The following is a 17,033-nucleotide window of genomic DNA, read 5'->3' as shown; positions in this document are numbered from 1 at the left end:
TGGGGGTCCCGCCTACACCAGAAGGACGGATGGAGGTGCGCAGCTGCTCCCTGGGCAAGAAGGCACTGGAGGGGCTGTGCCAGGGCCATCGTCGGCTCAGACCTCACTGGGCTACGGAGCCCCTCAGAGACTCTGTGTCTGGATCCAGCGGCAAACCCCTAGGACCACAGGACTGGATACACAAAACGTGCCCGTACCATCAGGAGCTGTGCAAGTGTGCCCATCGCCCGGCGGCCCACGATGCGGCTGGGCATCCGCCTTCCTGCCTCCACAGGTACCTAAAGGGTGCCTGACCCAGTCCCTCGGAGCTGTGCCGGGGGACACTCAGTCATGGTGCTCAAAAGCCAAAGCATGGAGAAGCCCAGGCCCCCTGCAGGCACCTCCTCCAGGGCCTGGAGGGGCGGCACCAGTCAGCCCAAAAGGAGCCCCATCTGCAGCCCCTCCTCTAAAGCCCCATGAGCTCCTGGTCTTCGTCAGGGTTCTAATTTGGATGCTTCTCACCCTTCCTATGCCAAATGTACTATAATCGCCAGGGCTAACATTTCTCCCACCGGAGCAGCGGCTGTCGACAGCCAGAGAAGCATCCTTCAGCCAGTCACTTAATCAGAAGGCTGGGTCAAGACCCGTCCGGGCGCCCCTTCCTCCCAGAGGCCCCAAGCTCGCTTCCACAGGTGGCAAGCCAGCTGCCCGGGGGAGAGCCAAGCAGGGCCCCCTAGGGGTGGGCTTCAGCAAACCGTTCGTCCTCGGCAGGAAAAACCGACGCGGTGAGGGCATGCCACTCCCGGGCTTCAACAGGCAGGCTCTGCCAGTCACACAGGCCACAGGTGGATCCCAGCTCTGTTGCTGCTGGCCGCGAAGCCTCGAGCAAGTCCCCGAGCACTCCAAGCCTCAGTGTCCGGGTCAACGAAATGGGGATAAAAACACTGTCCTCACAGGTAAGTGTAGGTACTAAAAATGTAATAAGTAAGCAAAGGGACTAACATCTTTTTGTCCATTTCAGCTTCATACAGACCAAGCAGTGTGCCAAGAACCAGGGTTACACCACCCGGGGCCTGGCCCACGGTGCACACTCAGCTGATGTGGCGGTCCCCTTTCCTGAAGCATTTCTGTGACGGCAGTCCCAATCAGGATACAAAACTGAGGGAGGCAGCAGAACGCGCCTCTTGGAAAACAAGAGAAATGGTCACTTACAGGTCCAGTCTCAGCTGTCATTTCCATGCACCATGACCCCCCACCGAAAGACACAGGGACCCCCAGAGCAGGAGGAGCTAGCCAGGGGCTGGGGACAGCAAGGCTGCAGGCGGTGGGTTATCTGCGGGAAGAGACCTTCCTCAGCACTGGGTGCCTGGAGCTCTGGAGAGCGGGTCAGGCTGGACTGCGGGGGGTCTGCACACGCACCCCCCAAAGAGGGCAGCTGCCGTCTCGTCACCAGGAGGAAGACGCTAGCCCACCGCCAGTAGAATTTTGTCACGGAGAAGCAACACATGGAGGAGACACGGGGAGGACCCAGGAAGGCCTTCCCGGCTGCCCCAGACCCACATGGGGACCAAGGGCCACACTCTGGCTGGGGGATCACCAGATTGGGGGCTTTTGGAGCTCAGCTACCAAAGCTACCAAAGCTGCCGCATCTGAAGAAATGGCCCAGCAACCGGGGCTCTCTGGACGCTCGGCAGGAACAAGGGCATTACTTCCCACCATCCCAAGGGCCTCAGAGGGAGGGACAGAGGAAGGGAAGGGACATGTTTTGCTGAGTGCATACCTGAGCCAGGCATTCTGCAAAGTGCCTACAAACATTCTCTCGGCTATTCCCCTCAAAATCCCACCACCAGCCAGGTACTGTTATCCCCTTTCATGGACGCAGAAACAGAAGTGAAGGAACTTTCCCCCAGGACACCCAGCTCAGGTGAGTGGAGGTGCACATTCGCACCCCATTCGTGCCCCGTCACACTGCACTGCCTCCAGCACCGTTGGGACCAGGTACCATTGCACGGACGTCCAGGACAGGCTGGATGCACATCAGGAGAGCTGACCAGGGCAAAGGAAGGAAGACAGGGTGCCTTCCCCAAAGTCGGAGCCCTGGGGGCTCCAGGGGCCCTGCAAACCTATGAGGCCTCAATAGCCAGGCTGGGGGGTACCTGCCAGTGGTGGGGGCAGGGGGCATGATGGGCTGGAACCTTCACAAGACCAGTGCCCGTGGAAGTGAACAAGTTCTTCAGGGGATTTCGAGGAGATAGGCTGATTTAGTGTGCAGGACAGCTGACTCATAAGGCAGGCGACACTGGGGCCCTGGTGGAGCTGGCCAGGGTTCCCTGAGGCCACTCAGACTAATGCATCAGAGACGTTTTGTTAGGAAGATTACAGACTGAAGCGGGAGCACCAAAAATAATGAATCTGTGAGTGGATTTTATTTAGGTGTTGATTCATGGTTGTCCTATAAGCCAACAGCCCGTCAGAACTATAAATTAACGAGATAAAATGTGGCTGGCTCTCCATATTTCAGGCCGGGTATTGACATTTCAGAATCCACAGATTTTTAACTGTATTGATTGAGGACACCAGGATAAATGGCCTTGGCACCAAATTCCCATTAACGACAATGGGCACCGAGTGACTAATTCCCAAAGCACTGCGGTGAGAACGCCCTGCATTGCCTTCTCCTGGCAGGGAGTTCTAATTAGATTGAAATGAAAAAGCCAAATCACCAAGGGCGGAAAGAGGCAGATCGAGTGAAAAGGGAAATCAGACTCGGTGACGAGAAAGGACGACGAGAGAAGTCAAACCGGGCCGAGAGCCACAGGGGCCACCCAAGACCACCGGCCTCTGCTAAAGACAGCATCTATGACAACCTGGGCCAAGGGTGGGGACGCACAGCTGAGGTGGGAGGCACGGAGGGAGCCACCGATGGGTTTCACTGCCCAGCAAGGGCCAGCCTCTGCTCACACACTCCAAGTCGCTGCTCCGAGCCAGCCCTGGCCAGATGACGAAGACACGAAGACTCCCAGGGCAGGCCCCATTCTCAAGAACTCCCACACTAGTCAGGGCGACAAACACAGAGACCAACAGCCCCCTCAGCAGGAGAAGTCCATGTCGGGGCTGGAGGGCTGCTCCAAGGGTGAGGTCCACACCCTGAGACCTCCCCACGAGGGACAAAGGATATCCAACATGCTCACTGCTACAGCCCCAGCACCAGGTCCTACCCATAGCAGGTGCTCAGGAAATACCTGCTGAGTGAATGGAACCCGGCTCTCAACAGGTGATGAGTGCCATTCCCGGGAGTAGGGTAGAGTGGAAAAGTCCCCCCGTCTTAGGCGAAGCCCTGAGGACAGGGGCTGAGCCTTCCCTCCACCACCCAGTATACCACCGTTGGAGGAGCACCCTGGGCCTGGGGCCACACGAGCCCCTCTCCAGTGAAGTTCTGCCACAGACTGGGCAAGGCATGCCCCCTCCCCTCCTCCAGCTCTCCACCTCGCCCTGGTCATACCCAACCAGCTGAAGATACCAGGGAGACCTGCCCAGAGTGCAAATCAAGCCATGATTCTCTCCTGCTCCAAACTCAGCAACGGCCCCCTACTGCCACCTGCTGTGGCAGTCCCTAACTTATCAGGAAGACTCTCTTCAAAAAAATCCAAAAATCTCAGAAGCCTTCCCCCACATTCACACATACCCACACATGCCACGGCAGTGTCTGTTTAACATCTGTTGATTGAGAAGATACATCATGACAAAGGGCCACTAAGCATCCATTAACGTTATCAAATGAACTCGTATTTGATTAACCCAACAGCACCGCCAGGATGTGAAAAGCATCACTCCTTCGCTCCGAGGGTGGGCAGTGCAGGTACCCATGGGCACCCAATGTCCCTGGAGTGGGGGGGCAGTGGGGCCAGGAAAAGGAAAAGACCTCACAGGCCGGGAACCACCGGCCTGCACCCCCAGACTCCCCCGCAACTGCCTGCACCCCACAACGCCACACACTCCACTCCTGTTCCTCTAACAACTCTGTCCTCATTGTTCTGTCTGCTGGGAATGTGCATCCCTCCTCCTCCACCACACCTCCTCCACCCGGATCCTCTGTCCCCTGGGTCCTGGGTCCTGCCTCCTGCCAGGTTCCAGGCTACATGTTCTTGCATCTCGCTCCATCACCACAACCTGGGATTCTGTCCACACTTCCATCTCCCCCGGCAGACAAGACCTTCTGGGGTGGATCCTGGGTCTGCATCTCCAATGCTGAGCATGGGTTACGGGGCACATGGGCAACGGAGTGAGTCTGGCAGATTTTTGCACGCAAAGAAGATTCTGGTGGTGCGGCCTTAAAGGGTGAGACCCCAGATGTAAGGCTGCAGGAGAAGGCCTAGCACACAGTGGGTGGTCAGGACATTACCCACCGCGGTCATCATCGACTAAGTGGCACCAAACTCCCTGAGCCATGGCGTCCTCATCGGCCCTGTGGGACTCACTGTAAGACCACAACTGGTTAGGGAAACACTTTGTTGAGAAGAAAAACCCCATATACACTCAGTACTGTGGAAAGGACATAGGATTTGCAAATGCAGACACGGCTCTAAAGCCCCACTTGCCACATACCACGGGGAGGTCGTGAGCTAGCTACTCCCTGCTCTGAGCCTCAGCTTTCCGCCTGTAAAATGGAGAAGAGATTGCAGGCAGCACGCCGTGGTGAGGACCTGTGGCACAGTACCGGCCGCTGACACGGCCACCAATCTTGTCCTCACCCCCGCTGAGGATGCACGGGGCTCAGGCAGAGGAGCCTCGAGGCCAAGCCTCGGCAATCCAGTGACGAGTATGCTCCGGGTGGGACACAGACCCCACCGTTACCCTACACCATCCGCCGTATTCCTTCGCCGTGCCCCCTCCCAGCTGGGGAGGGGTTGTGTGGTCGGGCCCAGAGCTGTCGTCTCCTGCTTGCCAGGCCCTGAGAGAGGCACGGACCCCAGGGCCTTTGCCACGGGGTATGGGAGGCCTATGTGAAGACTTGGGACACCCCAGGGATGGGCGGGGACTCCGGCCTCCCCTCCTGGCCCCGGCAGGAGAGTCCAGCAGAAAAGTGACCAGAAGGAGCCCAAGGAAGAGAAGGCAACGTGGGTGCTGAGACCAGCCAACCTGAGTCAGGGGCAGAGGCTTCGAACCAGCTCCGACCCCGTGGCTCTGTCCTCGCCTGAGGACCACGGACAGGACCCCACGCAGGGGCTGTGGCGGGATTAGGCGCTAAGAGTGCCTGTTGCACAGGAGTACTCGCTAATGTCAAGTTCCTTCCACTGACTGCTCTCTCCTTCTCGCCCTGCTTGTCAAGAGCCCCCTTAGGATTTACCCAGCACAAATCCATCTTACCCAAATGCCTTTTCAGTGTAGGCATTAAAGCAGAACTCGTTTGCAGACTTTCCTTATGAGCTGGAATCATTCCTTGCAGCCTTTCAACGATAATGAATTGACAGGAATTCTAAACTGATTCCAACCAAAGGACATTGTGATAAAGCTAAATCTATTTTGGTACAAATTACATGTCAGAAGTTGATTAAAAAGCTACCTCTTTATCCAGCCCCACAGCTTGGGCTGAGACAACCTTGGGGCTCTGTCCTCCGGGCAGACTGGCAGAGGCCCACCTTGAACCCTCCGTGGAGAGTCGTGGTTCCAGGCAAATGCCCTGGAAACGCACTCACCAATGTGAGCCTCTCCTGAGGGCTATCTCCTACTGCCCCGAAGCCATATGCAGTTGTGGCTGCTGACTGCCCAGAGAAGCTTCCCGATGAGAAAGCTGACCCAGCTGCCAGCTCCGAGGAAGGGGCGCCTCGGGGTAACAGTGCAGTAAAACACACCTGTTTCAAGGTCCGTGAGGTGTAGGGCGAAGTCGAAGCCCCCGCTGAGGATGCGCCGGCCACAGGGAGACCACCGGGCGGCCCGCACCGCCTCACTGTGCAGGCAGTAGGTCTGCAGGCAGCGGCCTGAGTCCACAGCATTCCACACCTACGAGGCAAACACAGCGCCAGACGTCAGAAGCGGAGGCCTGATCTCTGGGGCTTGGCTTGGCCCCTCTATGGGGTGGAGAGGGTCTCAGAGCGGAACTAGATTCCTGTTATTTTACCATCAAAACAACATCTAGCTGTTAAATTTTTCCGTGCAGAAATGTCAAGTTTTCGGGGCTGGTGAGTTGAGGGGGAGCTTCTCCCAAAACCCCTCCGGGGGTCAAGGGGACCCACAAGAACACAGCGTGCCCCAGTCCCGCCTCTCCCCCGCCCGCCCTTCCCACCTGCTTTGCAGCTGCTCACCACCAAATGTCCCGCTCTGCTCACACTTCTAGCCCAGTGTCGCCTGCGTCTCTGATGGCTGACCTCCCAGACAGGGCTTCGTGAGGCCTGAGGTGGACACCGCACCGAGTCAGGCTATCCTCTTGGGTCCAGCTTTGAGAGTCAGATTCGAAACGGAACCTGCCACACCTGTGCTTACAACCGGGCAAAGAGCCAGGATCTGCCAGCCGTCCTTTTTCCTGGGGAAGAGGTACCATCCTTCATTCCCACCCTGGCTTTCCCTGGCGACAAAGCCGATGGCAGAAAGCCCCATGTACATTCAGTGGCTTCTGAAACACGCTCTCGAGCCCTTAAGTGTAGAACTGCACATTGCAAGGGCCAGGGCCACTCCACACAGGAGAGAGCCCTTCACCAGCGCACCAGCTCGTGCAGGAGCCCCGGGGAAAGGCTAGTTAGCACGGAGCCTGACAGGGCTGGCTCTGGGCCTGGCCTGCACAGGCGCTCAGCAGGGCCAGTCCCCTACCCCCACTGTCAATACAGGAAGCAGGGGAGGCTGCTGTCCATCGTCTGAGGTGGCTTTCAGAGGATCAGACACAAGAGGCAGGCAGAGCAGCTGCCACCAGAGCGTGGGCCTCGGAGGCAAGCGCCTCCCATGTCATGCTTCTGTTTGCACATCGTGTGACCTGGCCAAGCAGCCTGGCCTCCCTGGGCCTCGGTCTCCTCCTGGGTGAAGCGGGGGTCAGAGCCCCACCCCAAGGCCTGCGGTGAGGAATGAGTGGAGCTGGTGCGCGGGCTCCTTGGGGCTTGCCGCGCACCCAGTTCTTGACGACAGTATTCTCTGACCTTCTCTCGGTTACGGTGGGGAACCCAAGCCTCGTGTTCTTCGTCTCCGCCCACGCACATCCACAGACCAGATGTGGAGACGGCCTTCCCTTTCAAGACGAGAAAATTCATCCCGCTGCTTCCCCAAGGTGCTCACAAGGCAAAGGATCAGAGTTCTGAAAGCATGTTTCCTGGGCATACGGAAATGTCTGAGCTTAAGGAAACAAGAGCAGCTGTCAAAGAATGCTAAGAGAGCTCAGATCCTTTCTTTCTTATTGGGGGTCGATAGCTGGGGTCTCAAACTGAAACAATCATGAAATAGCAGCATCTACATTTAGAAATATGGACAGAGGGCCGCCTGGCTGGCTCGGCCAGCAGAGCACACAACTCTTGATCTCAGGTCATGGATTCAAGCTCCATGTGGGGCATGGAACCCACTGTAAAAAAAAAAAAAAAAAAAGAGTATGGACAGAGGGGCGCCTGGATGGCTCAGTCCGTTGAGTGTCTGACTCTTGATTTCAGCTCAGGTCATGATCTCACGGTTCGTGAGTTCGAGCCCTGAGTCGGGCTCTGCGCTGACAGTACGGAGCCAGCTTGGGATTCTCTCTCCCTCTCTGTGCCCTTCCTCTGCTCATGCTCTCTCTCTCTCTCTCTCTCTCTCTCTCTCTCAAAATAAGTAAATAAGCATTTAAAAAAAAAAACGAGAGAAGAAAAATTCTAAAAAAAAGAAATACGGACAGAAATAACAGAAGAAACAACCAGAAGACGTCAACACGGAGTGGAAATTTATGGTAGAAGAACAGAGCATGTAGTTTTTTGCCAAACTAGGTACAAGTATGACTCGTTAATAGAGAAAATAAAGTAGAACTAATGAGCTACACCTACAGAGTTAACAATGGCTAAGCAGTAAAAAACATAATATTGATTACATGAGACAGGCTTCATATACACAGCAAGATGCCACCTAAATTATCAAAACACATAAAACATCACTTCACACCCATGGCTTCTATCAAAAACAAGAAAAAAGAACAAGTGTTGGGAGAGTGTGGGGAAACTGGAACCTCTGTGCACTGTCGGTGGGAACGCAAAATGGCACAGATTATATGGAAGACGGTACGACGGTTTCTTAAAAAATTATGCATAGAACTGCCATATGATCCAGCAAGCCCACTTGTGTGTATATAACCACAAAATGGAGAGCAGGGTCTCAAAGAGATCCCTGCACACCAGCGTTCACAGCAGCATTACTCACAGTAGCCCAAAGGTAGAAGCCATCCGAGTGTCCACTGACAGAAGAACGGATAAGCAAAGCATGGTCTCTCCATACAACGGACTACTATTCAGTCTTAAAAAGGAGGGAGATTCTGACAGCTGCTCAGCGCGGATGAACCTTGAGGACATCATGCCGAGTGAAATAAGCCAGACACTAAACGGCAAAAAGGGTATATAATTCCGCTTACATAAGGCTCCTAGAAGAGTCAAAATCATAGACACAGAAAGTAGAATGGGGGATGCCAGGCGCTGGGGGAGGGGAGAATGGGGAGTTAGTGTTTAATGGGGACAGAGTTTCAGTTTGCAAGACAGAAAGAGTTCTGGGGATGGATGGTGCGATGGTTGTACAATAATGTAAACGTGCTCAATGCCAGTGAAGCGTACACTTAAAAATGGTTAGAACGGTAAATTTTATGTGATACGTATTGCAACACAATTTTAAAAACATACATGAAGCAAAATTCTATCAAGCTTATTTGTGCATTTGTAGTAAGACCATAACAACATATATGAAGATGACGGTCACTCTGGGGAAATGGTGGGTGAGGGATGGGGTTGGGTGAAGGGCACTGTGAACACTACACTGTCTTTCTGAGAGAGAGAGAGAGAGAGAGAGAGAGAGAGAGAATGCTCTGAAGCAAATATGTTCAAATGTTTCCATCTGTTAAACGCATTCATTTCTTCATTCATTCAACAAACATTTCTTGAGCAGCTGTTATTAGCCAGGCATTATTCAGCAGCAAACAACTGAGACAAAAACCCCTGCCTTCAAAGACACAGACACTAAACAAGATAAACCAGCAGAATCTCTACAGCATGTAAGGTAGGGGTAAAGGCTGGAGGCGTAGTAAGTGAGCAAGAAAGGGGCCCTAAGGGCAGCAGAAGAAGTTGAGATGGTGGCCAGGAAGGGCCTCTCAGAGAAGGTGGCTCTGAAGGAAGATCTGAAGGGGGGATGATGGGAGCTATACAGAAATTGAGGAAGAACCTTCCAGGCAGAAACAGGACCCCTCTGGCTTCTCTACCAGGAGGAGAGTGCAAGGCAAGGGAGACAGTGTGGAGCTTCTGCAAGAATCCAGGGGACAGAGGAGCATAGTTGGACCAGCTGGAGGCACAGACAAGGAAAGAGAAGAGAGAGAGGGGAGGAGGAGGAAGAGGAGGGGAAGGCACCAAGGTGCAAAGCACCACACTGGTAGGTCTGAATTCTCGGGAGGGGGGCCTCTGAATCAGCCATGGAGACATGTTAGGGAAATCCATCAATCTGTAAATTGCCCGATAACTCTCCTCTGAAGTGAAAAATGCATACTTGGCTCTCCTGGCTGATATATACACAAGGATAGCGTCAGAATCAATGCAGACCAGTCAGCCACTTCTCCAAGCTACCCAGGGTGAAGGAGAGAAGAAACGTTGCTAATCGCTCTCCCTAATTGAATTTAATGTTCACCGTCAGGTTTTAAAGATTAATTCCCAAACACTGTGGCAGCCTGAAGTGTGTACCTTTTTTCAATTAAGTAATTAGAGATCCCAATCTGCCTCCCTGGAATTAAGGAGTTAAATCTTCTGTCAAATGTTCTAAGATGGCTTGGTGCATTAACTAGAGACAGACATTCTATGTGTCCAACGGAAGTCAGATTTGGAAAGAACATGACAAGTGAAACACGCATTTGCTTGGCTGTCCTGTATTTACTGTGGTTTACATGTCCTGGTTGCCGATACATGGCCCTACCAGGAGTTCCTCACAGTGTCTTAAGACCTACTGCTTTAACCACAGGTTATGTTCTTTCTGCCTGTCTGCCTTTTGTTTTTGATTACAAAATAAACACAACCTCCTTGTAAAATATTCAAATTATACAGGTGTACAAAAAAACAATACCCCATAGGAATCAACTATAGGACTGTGGTTCCTCTGATTATATTGGAACTAAGTATGCTCGGGGCGGGGGTGGGGGTGGGGAATGAAACAACAAAGAAACACAAAGAAGAAAATAAGAGTCATCCATAATTCCACCACCTGCACACAGTGGCTATCAAACTTCTGGGTGAATCTTTGCCTCCCATCTGGCCCACCCCTGACAGCTCCTGCCTCAGGGACATTCCTAGTTCAGCTGAAGTTCCTGGCCTACTCTCTACCCCCTGGCAGCCCCTGCTACTCCAGGATATCATTCTAGAGACGACTATCAGACTCACTAGCTCAGCAAGGCTGTGCAACCAGTGCGTAAACTTTGACCAAGCCATTTACCTGCAAAAGCTTTGGGATTCCTTTATGATGTGTGTCAAAGGCTGGAACTGCACTGAATGCACAGACCAATTTGGGGAGATATCTCAACGTTATTGAGTCTTCCAATGCATGAATAGGATATGTCTCTCCTTTCATTCAGGCCTTCTTTAATTTCTCTAAGCAATGGTTTGTAGTTTTTTGTTTTTATTTTTTATTTTTTTTAATGTTTATTTATTTTTGAGGCAGAGAGACACAGCAAGAACAGGGGAGGGTCAGAGAGAGAGAGAGGGAGACACAGAATCTGAAACAGGCTCTAGGCTCTGAGCTGTCAGCACAGAGCCCGACGCGGGGCTCAAACTCACAACCCGCGAGATCATGACCTGAGCCAAAGTTGGACACTTAACCAACTGAGCCACCCAGGCGCCCCGGTTTGTAGTTTTTTAATGAAAAAAAAATCTTATGGATCTTTTGTCAAACTTATCCCTAATTACTTCATCTTTTGATGATATTGTAAATGGTATTTTTTATTTTTAATTTCAGGCTCATTTCCAGTAAGTAGACATAAGATCAGTTTTTTATATCTTGACCTTGAATTCTGCTAAACCAACTTTTTAGTTCTAGAAGTTTTTTTTTTTTGTAGATTCAGTACAATTTTCTACATAGACAGTCAGGTTGTCTGCAAATAAAGACAGTTTTACTTCCTTCTTTCCAATATGGATACCTTTTGTTTCTTTTTCTTGCCTTATTGCACTGGCTAGAATCCCCACTACAATGTTGCATACACATGGTGAGGGCAGACACGCTTGCCTAGTTCCTGATCTTATGGGGAAAGCAGTCAGTCTTTTACACAGTTAAGTATGATGCGAAAGCTAGCTAATGTTTTCATAAATGTCCCTTATCAGTTTAAGAACATTCTATTTCTACTTTGCACAAAGTTTTTTTTTTTTATCAGAAATGAATACGGTAGATTGTTAAATGCTCTTTCTGTATCTCTTCACACGATCATTTGGTTCTTCTTTTTTAGTTCATTAATATGCTGAAATGCACTGACTGATTTCAAACATTAAGTGAAGCTTGCATTCCTGAGACAGATCTTACTTGGCCCTGATATTACAAATAAATAAATATAAGTATATATGTATACACACATACACACACACAAACACACACACACAGGTGGATTAATTTGCTAAAATGTAATTTAAAATTTTGTACTTATGTTCATGAAAGATATTGGTCTATCACTTTGTTCTCTTACAGTGTATTTTTTCCTGTTGGGTATAAGGTAATGATGGCCTCACAGAATGAGCTGGGAAGTATTTCTTCCTCTATGATTTTCTAGAAGAGTTTGAATAGGATTGTGCAGGAGTTTCCCAGGGCTGCCATAACAAAGTACCACAAACTGAGTGGCTTAAAACAACAGAAATGTATTGTCTCATGATTAAGGAAACTAAAAGGCAGAAATTAAGGTGCTGGCAGGGTTGGTGCCTTCTGAGGGCCATGAGGGAAGGATCTGTTCCAGACCTTTCTTCTTGATTTCTACACAGCTGCCTTCACGTTCACATGGTGTTCTCTCTGCGTGTCTGTCTCCAAATCTCCCCTTTTGATTAGGACGCCAGTCATACTGGATTATGGCCCATCCTAATGACCTCATTTTAACATGATTAATCTCTGTAAAGACCCTATCTCCAAATAAAGACTTATTCTGAGGCACTGGGGGTTAGGAATTCAAAATATAAATTTTGAGACACGACTCAACCCTTAACAAATTGGTATAATTTCTATCTTAAATGTTTGGTAAGATTCACTAGTGAAGTCATTTGGGCCTAGAGTTTTCTCTGTGGGAAGGTTTTTAACTATGAATTCAATTTCTTTAATAGATACAGGGCTTTGGAGGTTATCTATTTCTTCAGGAGTGAGCTTTTCCTGTTTGGGTCGTTCAAGGGATTTATCTGTGTCATCTAACTTGTAGAATTCACTGGCAGAAAGTTGATCCTCACATGACCTTTGTAGCCTTTTACTATCTTTAGAATCTGTAATCAAGTCACTTCTCACATAATATTAGCAATTTGTATTTTTTCTATTTTATTCCTGATGCGTAGCTGAAGGGCTATCAGCTTCAATGATCTCAAAGAACCAACTTTTGGATTTACTGATTTTTCTCTACTGTTTATCGGTTTTCTATTTCAGTTATTTCTGCTCTTAATCTCCTTCCTTTTGCTTACATTGGTTGAATTTGCTCTTCCTTTTCTCATGTCTTAAAGTGGAAACTGAGATCACTGATTTGAAATTTTCTCCTTTATTAATATAGGCAATTACTGCTATAAATTAGCAGCTGAGAATTGCTCTATCTACATTCCACAAATTTTCATGTTGTTTTTTCATAAGCATTCAGTTCAACATGTTTTCTAATATCTCTAACAGTTTTTTCCTTGACCCAAGGATTATTTAGAAGTGTAATTTTAGTTTCCAAATATTTGGGAATTTTCCAGATACCTGTTACTGATTTTTAACTTAATCCCGTGATCATTAGAGTATATGCTTTGAATGATTTCAAACCTTTTAAATTTACTGAGACTTATTTTATGGCCTAGAATTTGGTCTGCCCTGGTAAACATTCCACACATGCTACAAAAGAATGTACGTTATGCTGTTGTTACATAAAGTGTTTTATAAATGTCAATTAGGCCAAATTGGATGATAGTGTTATTCAAATATTCTGTATCTTTACTGATTTTCTGTCTACTTGAGCTATTGACTATTGAGAAAAGGGTGTTTAAACCTCCAACTATAGTTGTGGATTTGATTATTTCTTCATTCAGTTCTATCAGTTTTGCTTCATGGATTTTAAAGCTCTTATTAGGTGTAGGAATATTGATGCCCTTCAAGGAACTGACCCCTTTATCATTATAAGATAACTCTATTTCTGCTAATATTCTTTGCTCTGAAATCTACTTTGTCTGGTATGAATATGGCCACTCTGTTTAAAATTAGCATTAGTTTGGTATATGTTTTTCCATCCTTTAACATTTAACTTTTTGTGTCTTTATATTTAAAGTGGGTTTCTGGTAAGCATTGTATAAATTGCCTTTTTATCCAATCTAATAATCTTTGTTTTTTAAATGGGTATTTAGACCATGTCATCTATTATTGATGCACTTTGGGTTTAAATTTGCTACTTGTTTCCCACTCATCTGTCCTTTGTTCCCTCTTTCCCTTTTTTGCCTTCTTTGGAATTAAGCATTTCTTGTTATTTCATTTTATCTCCCAATGTTAGATTACTAACCGTTAATTTTGTTTTATTACTAGTTGCTTTAAGGTTTAGAGCATACATCTCTAACTTATCACAGTCACTTTCAAGGAATATTAGCGCTTGCCTAATAAGAACCATAATAATAATACATACTGTGTTCCCCATCTCAGCCTGTATGCATTATCACACGTTTCACACAAACCCCCTAAAACATGGCCATTGTTTTTACCTTAAATAATCAATCATCACTTAAGGGGATTTTTAAGTAAGAACAAAGATTATTTAGATTTACCCACATATTGACCACTTCTGGTGCTCAGCACTCCCCTGTGTAAATGTAGATGTCTATCTGGCATCATTTTCCTTCTGCCTTGAGAACTTTATTTAACATTTCCCATAGTACAAGTCTGCTGGTGATGAATTACTTCCACTTTTAAACGTCTAAAAAAAGTATTTTGCCTTTCCCTTAAAAACATATTTCACTGGGTATTAAATTTGGGGCTGACAGTGGTTTGTTCTTTTTCCTTTCAGTAGTTTAAGTATGTTGTTCCACTGTCTTCTGGCATTATTTCCAATAAGAAGTCTGCTGTCATTCTTCTCTTGATTGCTCAGGATGAAACTTGCCTTTTTCTCCTCCTCTGGCTGCTTTAAAAACTTTCTTCTTTATCGTTGGCTACAAGAAATTCCATTAAGAGGTACCTTGGTGAACTTTTTTCTTCATGGTTCTTGTGCTTAGGGTTCACTGAGTTTCTTGGTTCTGTGGGTTTCCTGTTTTCATCAAATTTGGAAAACTTTCAGCCCTTAGTTCTTTGAATATTTTTTTCTGTTCTCTCTGCTTGTGAAGACTTCAATTTCACATATATCAGGTGAGCTTGAAGTTGTACCACAACTCTTGGATGCTCTGTTCATTTTTCCCCAAGCTGTTTACTCTCTGTATTGCATTCTAAAGCGTGTCTATGACCAGGTCTTCAAATTTGCTAACCTTTTATAGTTTCTGATTTGCTATTAATCCTATCCAGTGCATTTTTCAGCTGAGATTTTTTTTTTTTTTTCAGTTCTGGAGTTCAAATTGGATCTTTCTTCTGTCTTCCTTGTCTCTCCTTAACATGCTCATGCTTGTCTCTACCTTTTTGCATATATGGAGCATATTTATAAATAGTTGGCTGAATGTTCTTACTGACTAATCACACCATCTGTGCCATTTCTGGGTCTGCTTCTATTGACTGATTTTTCTTCTAATCATAGTCTAGATTTTTCTACTTCTTTGCATTCCTTGTAATCTCTGTTTGGATGTCAGACACAGTGAATTTTACTTTAGTGAATGTTTTATATTTTTGTATTCCTATAAATACTCTTGAGGTTTGTTCTGGGACACAGTTAAATTACTTGGAAACCGTTCACTCCTTTCCAGGATAGTTTCAAAGCTCTGATAGGAGGAACTAGAACACTATTTAGTCTAGGGCTATTTTATCCTGCTGAGGGAACACTCTAATGAATTATGAGGACTCCCCACTCTGGCTTGTGGCACCATGAACTATTCTTGGCCCTGGGAGCTCTGGGGATTGTTCACCCCGTTCCTTTTGGGTGGTTCTTCTCCTGCTTCAAGGAATTTCCTCACACACATGTTGATCAAGTACTCCACTGAAGACTCTGAGGGAGCTTCCTACAGATCTCTGGAGCTTTCTGTTGGTGCAGCTCTCTAATCTCCCCTTCTCTGTCCTGAGAACTCTAGCTGCCGTGGCTTCCTTGACTCCCAGCTTTGTCTCCTCAGGTCAGGAAGACCACTGAGACCCATTTGGGCTTCTCCTCCCTGTGTGGCAGTCTGGGAACTCTCACCAGACAGTCAGCGGGAGCAGTCCCCCAGGGCCCGTTTCATTTTGCTTCCCCTTCTCTCAAGGCCCACTGTCTCCATTGCCTAGCGTTTTTTTTTTTTTTAATGTTTATTTTTGAGAGAGAGAGGGGTGGGGGGAGGGCAGAGAGAGAGGGAGACACAGAATCCAAAGCAGGCTCCAGGCTCTGAGTTGTCAGCACAGACCCCAACATGGGGCTTGAACTCACGAGCCGTGAGATCATGACCTGAGCTGAAGTCGGACGCTCGACAGACAGAGCCATCCAGGCACCCCTCCATTGCCTAGCATTTTGATTTTTACATTTTGTAAAAACCACTGCTTCTTACATTTTGTCTGATTTTTTAAATTGTTTAAGATTGAAGCATAAATCTGGTCCCTATTACTCCATCTTGGCCAAAAGTGTAAGTCCTCAAAGTTATTTAGAAGTGTGTGGCTTATTTGTAACAACATGGATGGAACGGGAGGGTATTATGCTGAGTGAAGTAAGTCAGTCGGAGAAAGACAGATATCATATGATTTCACTCATATGTGGAATCTGAGAAACTTAGCAGATGAGCACAGGGGAAGGGAAGGAAAACTAAGATAAAAACAGAGAGGGAGGCAAACCATAAGAAACTCTTAAATACAGAGAACAAACTGAAGGTTGATGGGGGTGGGGGTGGGGCTGGGTTAAATGGATGATGGGCATTAAGGAGGGTACTTTTCAGGATGAGCACTGGGTGTGATATGTCAGAAATGAATCACTGGGCTCTAATCCTGAAGCCAAGACTACATTGTATGTTAACTAACTTGAGGATTAAAAAAAAAAAAAAAGTGTGTCTTAATTGCCGAACGTTTACGGTTTTTCATATTGTTTAGTAACTCATTATTACTAATTTAATTCCATTGTAAACAGAGACTAGGCTCTCTGTTGTTTCAATCTTTTTAAATGTATCGAGATTTGCGTGTGACCTATCTTAGTAAAGTACTATTTGAATTTGAAAAGCCCACGTAGCCTACACTTGCCATGCATAGTGTCCTATAAACGTGAATTAAGGTAAGGTAGTTGATAGTGTAATAGAGATCTCCCATCTTTATTGATCTGTTTGGCTGTCCAACCAATTACTTAGAGAAGAGTTAAGATCTCCACGTGTAAGTATGAATTTTTTTATTCTCCCTTTCAGGCTATGAAAAATTTTTCATGTACTTTGAAGCTCTGTTATTAAGTGCATATACGATTGTAAGATCTTCCTGATAAATTCTTTTATTACTATGAAATGTCTTCTCTCTTACTCTGGTTGACAGCATATAATTTTACTTTTGTATCCATTCCAATAATCTCTTTCAATCGCAATGTTTAACCCATTTACATTTAACAT

At 47.4% G+C, this 17,033-nt stretch overlaps 1 protein-coding gene across 12 annotated transcripts in view; it reads right to left on the bottom strand.

Moving 5' to 3' along the window:
• Positions 1-17,033, bottom strand: part of WDR25 (WD repeat domain 25) — a 140,371-nt gene that overhangs the window by 48,448 nt on the left and 74,890 nt on the right. For all 12 annotated transcript variants that reach the window (XM_042990520.1, XM_042990521.1, XM_042990529.1 and 9 more), the window contains one exon: positions 5,832-5,979. In XM_042990520.1, coding sequence (XP_042846454.1) covers positions 5,832-5,979 — 148 coding nt within the window. The remainder of the gene's footprint in view (positions 1-5,831; positions 5,980-17,033) is intronic.

Source organism: Panthera tigris, chromosome B3 (genome assembly GCF_018350195.1).
Source record: "Panthera tigris isolate Pti1 chromosome B3, P.tigris_Pti1_mat1.1, whole genome shotgun sequence".
In the NCBI taxonomy this organism is placed as follows: domain Eukaryota; kingdom Metazoa; phylum Chordata; class Mammalia; order Carnivora; family Felidae; genus Panthera; species Panthera tigris.
Note: the sequence above shows the minus strand (reverse complement) of the source record. Positions and strands in the feature narration are given on the sequence as shown.